The 13,413-nt window shown below is 47.7% G+C and overlaps 2 protein-coding genes and 1 long non-coding RNA gene across 3 annotated transcripts; 2 read left to right on the top strand and 1 right to left on the bottom strand.

Moving 5' to 3' along the window:
• The first annotated feature begins 396 nt into the window (after positions 1 to 396).
• On the top strand, positions 397 to 4,558 carry micu2 (mitochondrial calcium uptake 2). Its single transcript, XM_047043158.1, has 12 exons — positions 397 to 654; positions 876 to 1,005; positions 1,190 to 1,221; positions 1,324 to 1,399; positions 1,494 to 1,541; positions 1,732 to 1,814; positions 2,597 to 2,653; positions 2,763 to 2,860; positions 3,047 to 3,218; positions 3,499 to 3,607; positions 3,701 to 3,858; positions 3,961 to 4,558. Exons 1-12 carry the CDS (start codon positions 463 to 465, stop codon positions 4,060 to 4,062), a joined length of 1,257 nt encoding a protein of 418 aa, XP_046899114.1. The 5' UTR covers positions 397 to 462; the 3' UTR covers positions 4,063 to 4,558.
• A 123-nt stretch (positions 4,559 to 4,681) lies between these two features.
• On the bottom strand, positions 4,682 to 7,656 carry LOC124482692 (interferon regulatory factor 2-binding protein 1-like). Its single transcript, XM_047043157.1, has 2 exons — positions 5,611 to 7,656; positions 4,682 to 5,515 (listed from the first exon to the last, which is right to left on the bottom strand). Exon 1 carries the CDS (start codon positions 7,423 to 7,425, stop codon positions 5,629 to 5,631), a length of 1,797 nt encoding a protein of 598 aa, XP_046899113.1. The 5' UTR covers positions 7,426 to 7,656; the 3' UTR covers positions 4,682 to 5,515; positions 5,611 to 5,628.
• A 5,020-nt stretch (positions 7,657 to 12,676) lies between these two features.
• On the top strand, positions 12,677 to 13,377 carry LOC124482554. The gene is made up of 3 exons (XR_006957754.1): positions 12,677 to 12,697; positions 13,135 to 13,197; positions 13,284 to 13,377. It is a non-coding gene; the product is annotated as an uncharacterized LOC124482554 (long non-coding RNA).
• The last annotated feature ends 36 nt before the right edge of the window (positions 13,378 to 13,413 follow it).

Genomic DNA, 13,413 nt, shown 5'->3' with positions numbered 1-13,413 from the left:
GTTGGGATGTGGGGGACAGAGAAGAGCTCATGCTTATGCTGTCCTTTGGGTGGTATCTTGATCTTTTACATCATTTAATTTAACCTCTTTCGGATGTTTTTCCATGCAACTCTAATCTGTTCTTGGCCAAAACACGTAAAGGATGCTCCATGGAAGGAGCATCGTCCTTAACCAATCGTTAACCACAACACAAGATTCACGTTGCATTGGTCCAATGATCCTTACCAAATGTCATTATCAATTATCTACCATTGTATTGCACGTGAGCAAGACCAACTGGCGTTAAAGTATCGAATAATACAATACCATATTAGAAAATAAAGCTTGCTAGCTGCTAGCCTTGATGGATTACATAAAATAGCTTTAAGGGTCATTGCTAGGTACATCCCACAATCCACTGGAGGAGGGTGTGTCCAAACAAACCAGCCGAACGACGTCAGCTAGCGACTAGACTCAGCTAAAATGGCCAGTTTAGGCAGAGTTGCAATTGTTCTGCGAAACTTTGTTAAGAGGCCACCATGGACGTTAAGAACTTTGACTCTCCGTCGTGCCCTGGGACCTGGTATATTGGGGTCTCTGATTGGAAGTGGACTGGTGTACCTCCACAAAGAACATAGCTGGACGGCTTTGCCATTCGTCGTACACGCAGAGGAGGTAAAATAGTGTGTGTGCCAACATATTTATCTCAGTGCTAATGGCTAATGGCTATGGCTAGTTAGTAGCCAATGCCAATGAATCATTCGAGCTAGCGAAGTAGCAACCTTGTCAATCAGTCCGGATCCGACACTATCTGGCGTTAGCTGAATCATTTTGTCGTTTAGTTGATCTATCATGTTCATCTATCTATCTGTGTCTATCTGATTTTGCACTATCAGGAAACAACAGTGCCCCAAATGTCAGCTAGAAGGTATCGTTTCAACCAATTTGCCTCCTTGATGTATGAAGGAGAACCTTACATGACTCCAAGAGACTTCCTATTCTCTGTGATGTTGGAGAATGTGGACCGTAAGTATGAACCCATAAGATTCTTGATGAGTATACCCATGGTCGCAGTTCTGTTTTGTACTTGTCAACTCTAAACCTAAACTTCAAACAAACTACATATCACTTATTTAACCTTGACAAAGCATCTAGGACCTGTTCTGCATCGTCTTTCTTCCTTCACTTTTTCTCTTAATTGTGCTTGCAGATAAGTTGCAAAAGAAAAATTTAACCAAAGAGGTGAGTGTTGTGGTATTTTTTTTGTAGGTGCTATAATGGGGAAAGAAAGCTTAATGGGAAGTCGTTGATATGTTCCTCATACTGTTTCTGTAACGTTTTCAGGAGATGAATAAAATGCTTGCATGTGCATCGCAGGCCAAGGCAGGCTGTAGTCTGTTCCAATCCATTGGAGACAATGGTGGGTTAGACTTAAAATATAGAGTTGTCTCTTTTAATATGTTGGACTGTTGGTGAAAAAGATTGTATTTTGTCATTTGAATATATGATTCTAGGTCTGATATCCTACACGGAGTACCTATTTCTGCTGACTATCTTGACTAGTAAGTTATATAAACATTCAAGACAGACTCAGGAATCTGCCCTAAACCTCTCCCCTTTAGAATGCTGATGAACATGCATGAACTCCCTTTTTATATCTGCATGTGTTCTGTAATTGACATGTCAAGTTCCTGGGTAGCACCCTCGCCTATAATGTGAAACTCACACCAAAAAAATGCATTGTCATTTCAGAGCCACGTACAGGATTTCATATTGCTTTCAAAATGCTTGATATTGATGGTAATGAGCATGTGGACAAAAAAGAGTTTCTCAAGGTAGGCCCTTGTCTTTAATAGGTTACTCTAAGGGATTTAATTTATAAAAAAAAAAATGTGGGCTAAGAATAGCTCAGTTGTTAGAGCATTTGACTGCAGATCAAGGTCTCAGGTTTAAGTCTACCCCTGTGCATCACATTGGCGTGTAAATGGTAACATCACTATTGCAATATGGATGTTGCCACAACATTTACATTTAGTTATTTAGCAGACACTCTTATCCAGAGAGCCTTGCAGTAAGTACAGGGACATTCCCCCGAGGCAAATAGGGTGAAGTGCCTTGCCCAAGGGCACAATGTCATTTGGCACGGCCGGGAATCGAACTGGCAACCTTCTGATTACTAGCCCGATTCCCTAACCTCTCAGCCACTTGATTGACAAGTAAGCCTGTTGGACTGTTGATGCCAGCTGCATGACAGGTGAGAGAGGCCAGTGAGATGTTTTGTCAGGGACTCAAGCTTGCTCTTTCTGTACAATGTTTAAATGCTTTCCGCCCGTCTCTGCCGCCTCAATTGGATCCTCAATTGAAGCTGTTGTGATGATAGCTGCTGTGTTCTTAAGGTTTACAGAGCTGAGTGACATGGGTAGTTGATAAGTAAATTAATGACATGTTCTCTGTTAATGCTGAAATGTCACGGATTATTCAGATAGAAGGTGCGTATGTGTTACCACTTGGTTCAGATTAATGCACCCCAGGTGTTTTTGTTTGGTGGAAATGTAGCACGTGAATAACTTGCCCCTCCTCCTTTTCCTTTTTTTCTTTCTTTCTGTTCTTCTTGAAGCTCAAAAATATCATTGGAAAAAGAAAAGAGAGAGTTTCCCCGGAAGGTGCCACAGACGTGAGTCATCTTAGAGAGTGGTCGTAAACAAAGGAGCATGTTGCATATTTCTTGCATGACGGGGCCTGTAGTAGTTAACGACATGCTGAAACGCGACGTCATCTTTCAGAAACCTGTTGTCGAGGTGGACGGTGTGAACACGACACTGCAGGCTTTCTTTTTCGGGAGGAATGGCGAAGGCAAGCTTCAATATCAAGAGTTTCAAAGGTAGAAATGCTGTCGTCCCCCATAGGGATTTTGACTGATGCAACTTGGTCGTGGTTTATTCTTGGTTATGCCATTCTATGCTTTCCTTACGGTGTATGTTGTGCTTGAGATGGGGGGCCGATTTAGTTAATTGTTTTTACAATGTCACCCGGACATTTTTTTCCATCGTCCGTCTCTTGGTTCTAGGTTTATGGAAGACCTTCAGGGGGAGGTGCAGGAGATGGAGTTCCTGCGGTTCTCCAGGGGCATGGACACCATGCGGAGGGAGGACTTTGCTGAGTGGCTGCTGCATTACACTAACGAGGAGGACAATGAGGCTTACTGGGAGAACATGAGGAAGAGGATACCCGCTGGCCAGGTAAGACAACAAGAGACAACGCAAATCATGTAGGTAGGCTTCATATGGGAGGTGAAAGTCGGGCACATTTGTGCGATCACCGTTTTGTGGCCAAATGATGTTGGACAATGTCTGTTCAAATTAGGGTGAGGGTTAGCCCTAACCCTATTAAAGTAATAGAATTTGTACCACTTGCTTCAATTGTTAACGGGTTAGTCAAACGTGATCTTAAGGGTCGACTCTATGGGTCAAGGTTAGCCCTAGCCCGAACCTAACCCTGAGTCCTTTATTTTTATTTCAGAGCATCACGTTTAATGAGTTCAAAGCTTTTTGCCTTTTCACCAACAACCTGGAGGATTTTGCCTTCTCTGTGAAAATGATAAGTCAAGCCAATCGTCCTATAGGAATAGGTAAGTCATTTTTGTACGTCATTTCTTACAGATGTCCATTGCAGGTCCGAACAAGCCATTGACTGTGTTTTACCTCCTTTATATTTTTGGCAGTCCAGTTTAAGCGAGCAGTGAAGATTGCAACAGGGCACGACCTATCAGTGAACGTGCTCGACACTGTGTTCAAGATTTTTGATCTGGACGGAGACAACTGTCTGAGCCACAATGAGTTCCTCTGCGTGATGGAAGAAAGAGTACTGCGCGGGCTGAAGGTACAGTTGTTCTTTCATTGTTTCAAGACTACATTACCCATGAATCCTTATGTGGTGGAAATGATGATGCTAGGGCACTAATTGTGATGCGGATGTCCACAGGTCCAGCCTCAGCACGGCCTCTTGGGCTACTGGAAGTGTGTGAAAAGAGAGACGCTGAAAGGTGCTCAAGAGGCGCTCCAGAAGACAGGTAGTCCTTTCTGAAGGGCAACGGTGTGGAGTTTAGGTAGCTCTATTCTTTTCACTCACTGGGAAATGTTTTAAGGCTTACCATTGGCTCCCCCCACTCACTCGATGTCTCAATAATGCACTCCATAGTAATTAATCAAGGAACAAAGCAAAAAAAGAAATGCATTTTTATATGTGCGGCGATATTCCTACTGCTATATGTCTGGGTGTGGTTTTTGTTTACACTTTTACATGAAATTGGTTGATGTTTTATACAATTTGGTGGATGGATTTGATTTGATATACAAAAAGCATGAAATATATTTTAACAAATTAGTAATCCAACACTTAGCAACAAAGTATCAACGTGCCAAGTGCAGAATGTTTACAAAGGTTTACTGTGGTGTTTCATTAAAACAAAAGGTGCAGAACACTCTGGACATTTTTGAAATATATTTTTCAACTGTAATAATAGATGTATTTATATGAAGTCTAAAATGATAAATGTGTGAAAATAAATTGCACCAATTCAGTTTTTGTCCCATGTCTTGCATTGAGATTTGTTAAGATTCTAACAGCACTGGTTCATTAGACTTTTACAGTCTCTCCCAATAAATTAAATATCTGTAATTAAAAGGGCAAACAAAGGAAAAACAACTATTCAGTTATTTATTATAGAGTTGACCCTTAAGATCACATTTGATTACGTAGGTTAACAATTGAAGCATGTGGTACTAATTTTCTTACTTTTATATATATTTGGGAGAGTTCAGAAAGTAAGGATTAGAGACAGAAGACAAGCATACTTTGTGATAGACAAAGAAACCAGGTGACTGATGCCAAAGGTTATCATTGAATACAGCATACATAGCTGGAATACAATAAAATTACATAGCCATCTTTGGTCTTATCACTAACTATAACTCATACATATAAATTTGTATTGTATCAAAAATAGAAATTACATAGCCATGGAAAGTAAGTTCACATTTTTGACATACAATATATGTAATAAAAGGAGCATACATCGGAGACATTGTATGTGATTATTATTATTTTTTTAAATCTTGGCTTTAAGGACTAAAAGACTGGGGCTGTTTTTGCCATTTTTTTAACATTCTTATTTATACTGCCCAAGGAATTGGGTTCTGAAACCCAATGAGCTAACAATACTGGTATCATTCACTTTGAAGACACGGTATGCAATGTAATATTCATAGCATTGAGAAACACAAATGAAACGGTTGAGATTGTCATTTTGAAAACGGACCTGTGCTTTCAATCCTGGGCTTTTAAAACAAGGCCTAGTCAACAGCCTCTTTAAACATGACTCATCTTGTCTGAAAGGTGATTCTGTGGCCGTCTTCCTGGATTTCTTCTGGTAATTTTGTTTTCTTGCGGCGCCCGAGAGGCACGTGATGAACTACAGCCATATGGACCTCCAGGTATGATAGATCAGGGAAGTGCTTTCTAAGTGTTGTAAGATCCACTGTGAAGAGGGAAAAGAAAAATATAATTAATACTAGGTCTACAACTAGAAAAGCTGGCAATGAGACAGTATGTGTTATTAACCTCATCAATTACCTCGAGAAGACTGAGGGGTCAGGGGTCATTCTCCTTCTTCACCGTCACGTCTCCATCTCCGGCCAGGATGGTGGAGATCTCTCCCTGCATGAAGGCCCAGGGCACGGTGGATCCAGCCAGGGGACAGCGCTCTCCGCTGGGGCAGTACACCTCTCCTCCAGGGCCCTGGCTGCGGATGGAGCCACGCGTGCAGGGGAAGCAGAACTTGTGGTGCGGGACGGAGGGACACTGGACAAAATGAGTGTCCTCCAGGCGCTCTCGGCAAAGCGTGCAGCAGAGGAGAGCTCCCGGGGGCCCACTACTGGACTCCCCGGCACTGGTAGTGCTGGGTCCTCCACTGGCTCCCTGTCCCATAGCTGCCTGGGAGACTGCTGCCGAGGCGGTAGAGGGACTGCCACTGGTGGGGCGTCCGGCGGCAGAAGAATGAGCCGCTGACATGCTGGGGCCATCTCTGGACATCTGGCTGGAGCTCAGGCTGTCAGCCACTCCCATCAAGGCTGAGATAGGCGAGGGCTGGCTGTGAGAGCGAGGTGGGCCCTCTTGAGGGGCAGCCATCCCCGAAAGTGGCTCCATTCCTGGGTAGGCACCCCTGGGCCAAGACTCCCTCGCCGGGTGATCTCCCATGGGCCTCCCTTCGCTCTCGCCGTTTTCCGACCCCGGGGACGCCTTGCGTCTGCGCGTGGTGCTCTTCGGAGGAGCCTGGCGGCTGGCGGGAGCCATCGACATGCCCGCATCAGGGTAGGGCTGTGGCAGGACGTCGGGCATAGGAGGCTCCTTGAAGGCGCGCACAGCATCGCTGAGAAGCTCCGTGAGTCCACGCCAGTCTCCAGCTCCCTGGCGCCTTTCGTACTCCACGTAGCGCAGCCCAGAGTTCACCGCTTTGCCCACATCTTTGGCCGAGTCGCGGAACATTTGCCTGACTAGCTCTGGGATGCCCGAAAACACCATTCCAGAGCCACTGGGGTACTCCACAAACACTTTGAGCTCAAATTCGGGCCCGGTCCCCGCGTCGAACGCTAGAATGCGCCCCACCAGATTGTGGTCTTTCCTGAAGCGCACGTTAAACGGCGCCGAGCTGCAGAGGGTCACCAGGACGTCACGCACCGCTTTGGGGCGGTTCGGCCAGCCCTCTGCCCTGCTCCTGGCACTCTCTGCCAGCTCAGCCATAACCTCCCCGTTCCTCCAGACTCCTGCATCCAGACCTACCAGTGCCGAGGCGCCGGCCCCGACGCCCAACGACATGGCCGACACTACCTGACGCCTGCCCACCTCACCCATTAAGGTACCAGAGGAGACAGTTAGCGGAGGGCCCCCCGCCCTGGAGCCGGGGACTGGTGCCAATAAGCCATGAGGGGCACCCACTAGCCCCTGGGCAATTAAAGCATGGGGTATGGTTCCATGTAGAGAAGGTACTGCACCAGCCATTGCCCGTCTGGTGTTGGGGCTTTGCCTGCTCCCCTCTGACATAGCTACATCCTCAGCTCTGTGGAGACCGTTGGGGAGGCGAGGGGATACCCCATATTCTCCCCTAACTCTGTCTAAACGCTCTGGATGTTGCCTTCCACCTTCCAGTGGCCCGCCGGAGCTGGGTTTGCCTTGCTGAGGGCCGGGGGACCTACCGTCTAAAACCCCATGGGTGCTCTTCAACTGTCTCGCGGTTTCTATTAGGAGCTCGATTCGGTCTGCTCCGTCGTAGTTCACGCAGCCACGGCACACAGCCTCGCTGAATTCCCAGAGCATGGCCCATGGCATCTTGGGCAGATCGCAAAGGTAACACCATTGCCGTCTAGAGGATGCCTGCGAGGCGGAGGACATGTTGTTTACAGGCCCTCGCGTACAAACTTTGTTGAGCGGCCTACGCGTTTCAGTCTTTGCTTTTTAAGAATTATTTAATATTCAGTCACGTCGAGCGACATGCTTCGAATGTTTTGAAAATGATGGAATTGCGCTCGTAGTGCTCCTGTTGATTCCAGCTTTTAAAAGTTAACGACGATTTCTTTCTCTGGTTGTTCGTGTCGGTCTGTCTGGGAGGAAGTAATATGTTATAAGACACCGGATACACCTACGCGGCACTGTCTAAGCATCCTGGGAGCTGTAGTTAATTCGAATCCATACTTTCTGATCCTAGTCCTGCAGTTGTCTACTGAATGAGCCTGTCCTTAGTAGTCAAAATTACAAACCATGTGATCACACATTCGACCATCAAATTAGAATACTTGATTTGCGCATGTAGCTCACGCGCGGCAGTGTAAGCCTACTCCAATGTTTTAGAACTCCGTGAGAGATTTAAAAATTATTAAGCTCGTGCCATCACTAAATCACCTGTGAAAACTAGCTTCCTAGCTAGTGATACCAAAATTGTAAGAAAAGTGGGCATAGGTCCTAGTAAGACGTTTTGTCCAACTATAATGAAAACTACTGAATAATCTATGACTAGCCTAATGCTGGGAACATTTCGATAGCAAATCCATAGCACTACATGGTGTCAAACGAAAGCTAGTAGGCTAACATAGTTAGCTAGGCTAGTTTGCTTAGTCAGTTAGTGTATAGCTTTTTCTTACAGCTAGGTAGAATGCATCAATGGGTAACTGTCTAATATGCCATATTTATATGGCTTAGCCTTGTGTTTTAGTATAATTAAGGTAATATATTTTAAAATCAACAACAATAGAAGCTAGCGCCTAGCGTTTGTATCGAGAAACGTTTGATAAGGCAGTGGACAGTGTTTAGGAAAGTAAAGAAACAACCTTATTACACAGGGTTGAAATGAATATAATGTTTTGGTAATTGTGTCCTGTTTTTTTTGTTTACCTTCCTTGATTACAGATGAGGGCTATTCATATTTTCCTCATCCTAAGCGTTTTGTTTGAGAGGGGCCTTGGACACGATTGTGAATGGGATTTAAGTCTTTGTGATCTTGGTGACCCTCAAGACCCCAAATCCACCTGCACCTTCGACAGTCCTCTGACCACCCTGTCAGGGGGCATAGAGGTGCAGCAGGTTAGCACAAAAGTACAGGCCATCCTCGACACCTTGATCGACCAGCCCATCGACACTCACCATGGTACCATAGTAAGTAACAGCACCCGACTCACAGCACTGTAAAACACTTCTCGCTGCAGGTTGTGCATTTAAAATGTAGTTTCAATGTATTTTGGTTGGCCATTATTATTGGCTATAGTGATTGTTGTGTCAAGTGTGGGTTTGATCCTGGTTGACGTCTACTGGTTTTATCCTGCAGCGTTACTATGGTTTTCCATATTACCTACGTGTGAACCTACTGTGCGAAACAAAGGTACCAACACGCCGCCGCACAAACCTGCTCTGTGTGCTTTGATAGTGTCCGTTTACACTGGTCCCAAAGGAAAGATCCGGAAGATCCTCTATTTGTCCCACAGGAGGAGTCCATGCGATCCATGCAGGAGGCTTTGTACACTGGGCTGACCCCCAAGATTGTTCTGACCTTCCAGGAGCCCATCAATCCCACGCGCCTCAAGCCACAGAGACTGCAGATTGTCCTCAACACAGCTCCTCTGCTCGACACTGGTATGCGTTTGATCATTTATTGTATAGATCTTTTTAGTTTATTTTAAAGAAATGATCTGTCACACTGGATCAATCATTTCTTAGAAATCTGCTTTTGTGTGTGTGTGTGTGTGTGTGTGTCTCCACGTGTCCCTTGTAGTTCCCTGTGACAGTGACTTGTGCCAGATGGGCTGGTACGCTCCCATGCCCATTATTGATGGTTCGGTAGTGTACTGGATTAAAGTTGTGTCCAATGGTCAGGGTCAGAATATACATGAAAACAAGTAAGTGTGTGTGTGTGTAAATGTGACAGGGACCCAGTGCCCATAGGGTTTGAATTATAGAACAAGAGTTTGCTCTGGAAGTCAATGGGATCACTTCTCTCCTGAGGGGATTAGTGCAGTGCATGATTTGAGTCTGACAGTGTGACGTGTCCCCTCTGCCTGTGGGAGCAGTTTTGCAGTAAACGTCAACGGCTTTGTGCGCACCCTTGGAGAAAAACCCCCGGAAATTTCCTTTGGTTTGAAGGTGAGGGACAGCACTCCGCAAGTGCAAGAAACACGGGGTCAGAATAGGACTCGAAACGGGGCCTCACAAATGTTTTGAACGCCAAATGTCTGCAAAAAATGGGAACAACCGACCCAAAGGACACTGTTGTTGAGACCCCTCTCTTTCTCTCTCTCTCGCCCCCACTACCTCTCTGTCTGTAGATGCCAGTGCTGGAGGACATGCTCTCCCTGGACACTCCCTCTCGCCCCCTGTGGGCCACGGTGGGTCGCTCCCCTGTGCTCATCCTGCCAGGAATCCCCGGCTTCAAGGCCGTCCTGATGACCGCCACCGATTTCCAGCACACGTCCGTGATCGAGGTGAATGACGGAAGCGTCGATTTCGCCCGATTCAGGCTGTTGTGTGTGTGTGTGTGTGAAGCGTTTACACCCACCCCCCGTGAGTCTCCACAACCCCCGTGAATGTCACACGCAGGTGGGCATCGAGAGCTGCTGGGCCGGCTCGCTCAACTGCCCCCAGGTGGATTTCTCCTCGATGATCGTGGAGGCCATATCCACCGAGAGCACGCTGTTCATTCGGCAGAACCAGCTGCTGCATCGCTTCGTGGGGAACTACTCCCTCCTTCCTCTCAGGGTCCCGCCCTCAGGTAACACCCCCGCCCCCCCCCCCCCCCCCCACCCACCCGACGTACTCTTTGTCATTCGAGCCTGTTCCCATCCTGTTCCCTTCTCGCCCCTCTTCCTGGGCTGCGTGTGCGCGGGCAGCCTCATGGGAGCAGGTGCTGCGCTCGGTGTGCGTGTCGGGCTTGGTGCCCGTGTTCACGCCCTTCCACGGCCGCGAGTACTTCTACATCCTGGGCGGGGGCTGGCAGAAGGGCACCCTCTACAGGGCCGAGGTGTACGGTCAGTCCACCATCTGTTGATTCGTCCGATTGCCATTTTCCTTCCATTTTTTTGGGTGTGTGTGGGTGGGGGTTCAATGTGTTCTTGTGTCTGCCCCTTCCCCCCCACATGCTGGTTCCTGTAGATGGATACGTGACTTACACCGAGTTGGTGGACTCGACTGGACGCACTGCGTGCGAGTTCATGATGGGTAAACGAACCAGCACCCCGATTTGCAGCACTGTTTTAGTGTGCGCTTGGGGAATGCACGACGAAACGAAGCCCTTCTGTTGCTGTGTGTGCTGTTTCCTGTGATCTGGTAAAACCCACGTGTGTGTGTGTGCGTGTGTGTGTGTGTTCCACAGATCCTTCGTGCCAGGTGTTATGGGCGGCCCAGGATTCCATGCAGAACCTCACAGACATGGTCCTCGTTCAGCGCATCAGCAAAAGAAGAAAGCGTCAAGCCTACGCCCTCCTCATATTAAGTACTAACCTTAATCCAGTTATTGTACGCCGGCACACCTTATTAAAACGTTGTCTATGGCCAATGATGGATGCTACGGATGAGAGTCTAATAACAGTTTGTGATGTTTGCAGAAAAAAACTTTGAGTTTGGAGGTACCTTCCCTGAGTTCATTCCTAAAGGTAAGCCCTCCTGTTCCCCATTCTTTCCCCAAAACATTTTTCACCCCTTTTTTCCCCCCGTTTTCTTCTCCTGTTCTTGTGGAATTTCCATGTTTTGTTTTTGCCCGTGACACGTGACGGTGACACTGAGTCTGTGCAGGCAGAGGCCTCTCGTTCACAGCAGTGGACACCATGCAGGAGAACACCAGCGTGGCTTTGGTGTTGACCGGCATGACCTTCAACCCCATCACTAGCTCTCTCTATTTGTGGGGCAACGCCCTGCTCTGCTCGTGAGTGCTGTCTGTGTGTCCCATCACTAGCTCCCTCTATATGTGGGGCAATGCCCTGCTCTGCTCGTGAGTGCTGTCTGTGTGTGTGTGTGTGTGTCTATGTGTGTGTGTGTGTCAGTGCCATAGGCATAAAAAAAAAAGGCACATTTGCCCCACCCACTTTAATAAGACCATATTCAAGGACTGCATCCTCTGTTCTTTGAAGGAAATAGCTCAGGCTAGATGAGCAGTCACCTAAAGGCTAGTTGGTCTCATCCCCACAGCCTAGACTGGGGGGATAGCTACTTGTTCTTCACCGGGTTCCCCCTGGACCAGACAATCAAGTACTTCACCCTGTCCTACCAAAGAGACTTCGCCTTTGTCACCAAGACCGAAGAGGTAAAGCGCGCGCGTTTTTTTTCTTCTTTTCATTACATAGGGGGCAGGGGGCGACTGGATATATATTGGTTTAACATGGAGAAGCAAGAATGCAGGGTGGTCGTGCTCGTGTCCGGGGGCCATGACGCAGTCCTTCACCCCGTGTCTCTGGTGTTGCTTTGGCAGCTGTGGTGGGGCCAGGAGGGCGTGGGGAAGGTGATGAGGGTAAACCCCTCTCTGGGCTGGCAGGCCTTCTCCAGCCTGCAGGCCATGAAAGGCTACACCTCCTACTCCATGAACTACACCCTGCTCACCATCTTCTACGACGCGAAGAAACAGCTCCAGGAGGTAACACCTGGGGGAGTAGCTCAGACAGGCGGTTGACTTTTGTCCTTGCCTGAGAGCTTGACACCTTTGCCCCCCCCCCCCCCCCCCCCAATACACAAACAATATCTATTGATATCCATTTCATCTCTCTCCTTAGGTGGTCTACACGGTGGACTCTGATGGAAAAGGTTCAGTGATCAAGAGAAAACTGCCTGTTCCTGACATCCTGTCCTTCAATCAATTCTCCACCGCACCCTTCGAGATGCACCACTTAGAGTATGGCGCCACAAACCAACTCCCGTCTCTGTCCGTCCAGACCCCGCCTCCAAAGTCTTCATCCACAACTCTCTCTCCTCTCCCAGCTCCTTCAGTGCGTTCTCCTTCCCCCTCACCTGCCCGTTCTTCTTGGAGCACCTGGAGGACTTGCCCCCCCCGGAGATCTACAACCGCATCCAGACCTACGTGGCCGGACCCCCCCTGGTGACCGCCTTCTCCGGCCTCCACACCACCGCCTCGCTGGCCACCTACCAGGGCCTGCTGAACTACCTCCTCACGTTGCACTCGGACTACATCATGGTGACACCATCCACAGCCCCACAATAGGGTTTTTCGAAATGGCTCTGTACATTTTTTAAATTTGAATCCAAGTGCAGCTCAATGCTCTCAATGCAGAACTAGAACGACCCATCTGTATACCGTAGGGGTGGGGGGGAAATCGACTCACATTCTAATCGCAATTCAGTCTTCCAGCGATTTACAAAAAAATATATATATATATATATTTTTTTTATTTTTTTCGTGAATCGATTTCGTGAGGTACCAAAAGATTTCCGTCCCTAGTATACCGTGTATTTGACATACTGCATTTTATTGTGTGCATTCGACGTACATATTCCCCTTTATTGTGGTGCTTGCTAACTGTACTCCTCCTAACTGCCTCTACAAATTGCCCCTCGGTGACAAGTGAGTTGAATTCCACGAGGGATTTTAACAAGTGCTCGCCTTGTCTCCAGGATATCGGAGACCCCGTCCACAACCCCATCTGGCGCTGGTGGAAGGACCAGGTTGAGTATAATGTGAGCTTGTGTTAGTCTCCCAACCTCCCATCTGGATCGGACACGGCCAGATTGTTCTGGAACAATCGTTTTTTTTCTCCTTGCAGGACTACTACTTCTACATGGCCAGCAACGCTGTGGCGTCCTCGGGCTTCAACGTGGAGATGGAGAGCTACCAGCGGACCTACTTGAGCTCTGAGAGGTTCCTCCCCGACACCATCTACCTGGACCGGGGGC

This window comes from Hypomesus transpacificus, chromosome 20, assembly GCF_021917145.1.
Source record: "Hypomesus transpacificus isolate Combined female chromosome 20, fHypTra1, whole genome shotgun sequence".
In the NCBI taxonomy this organism is placed as follows: domain Eukaryota; kingdom Metazoa; phylum Chordata; class Actinopteri; order Osmeriformes; family Osmeridae; genus Hypomesus; species Hypomesus transpacificus.
The sequence above is the reverse complement of the archived record's forward strand: the minus strand, read 5'-3'. Positions and strand labels throughout refer to the sequence as shown.

Excerpts from the sequence above, each read along its gene's own strand:
- micu2 (XM_047043158.1), top strand. The coding sequence starts at position 463 with ATGGCCAGTTTAGGCAGAGTTGCAATTGTTCTGCGAAACTTTGTTAAG. Across the intron at positions 1,222-1,323 it reads AGAAAAATTTAACCAAAGAG|GAGATGAATAAAATGCTTGC; the intron begins GTGAGTGTTGTG and ends TAACGTTTTCAG. Across the intron at positions 3,859-3,960 it reads GAGTACTGCGCGGGCTGAAG|GTCCAGCCTCAGCACGGCCT; the intron begins GTACAGTTGTTC and ends GGATGTCCACAG.
- LOC124482692 (XM_047043157.1), bottom strand. The coding sequence starts at position 7,425 with ATGTCCTCCGCCTCGCAGGCATCCTCTAGACGGCAATGGTGTTACCTT.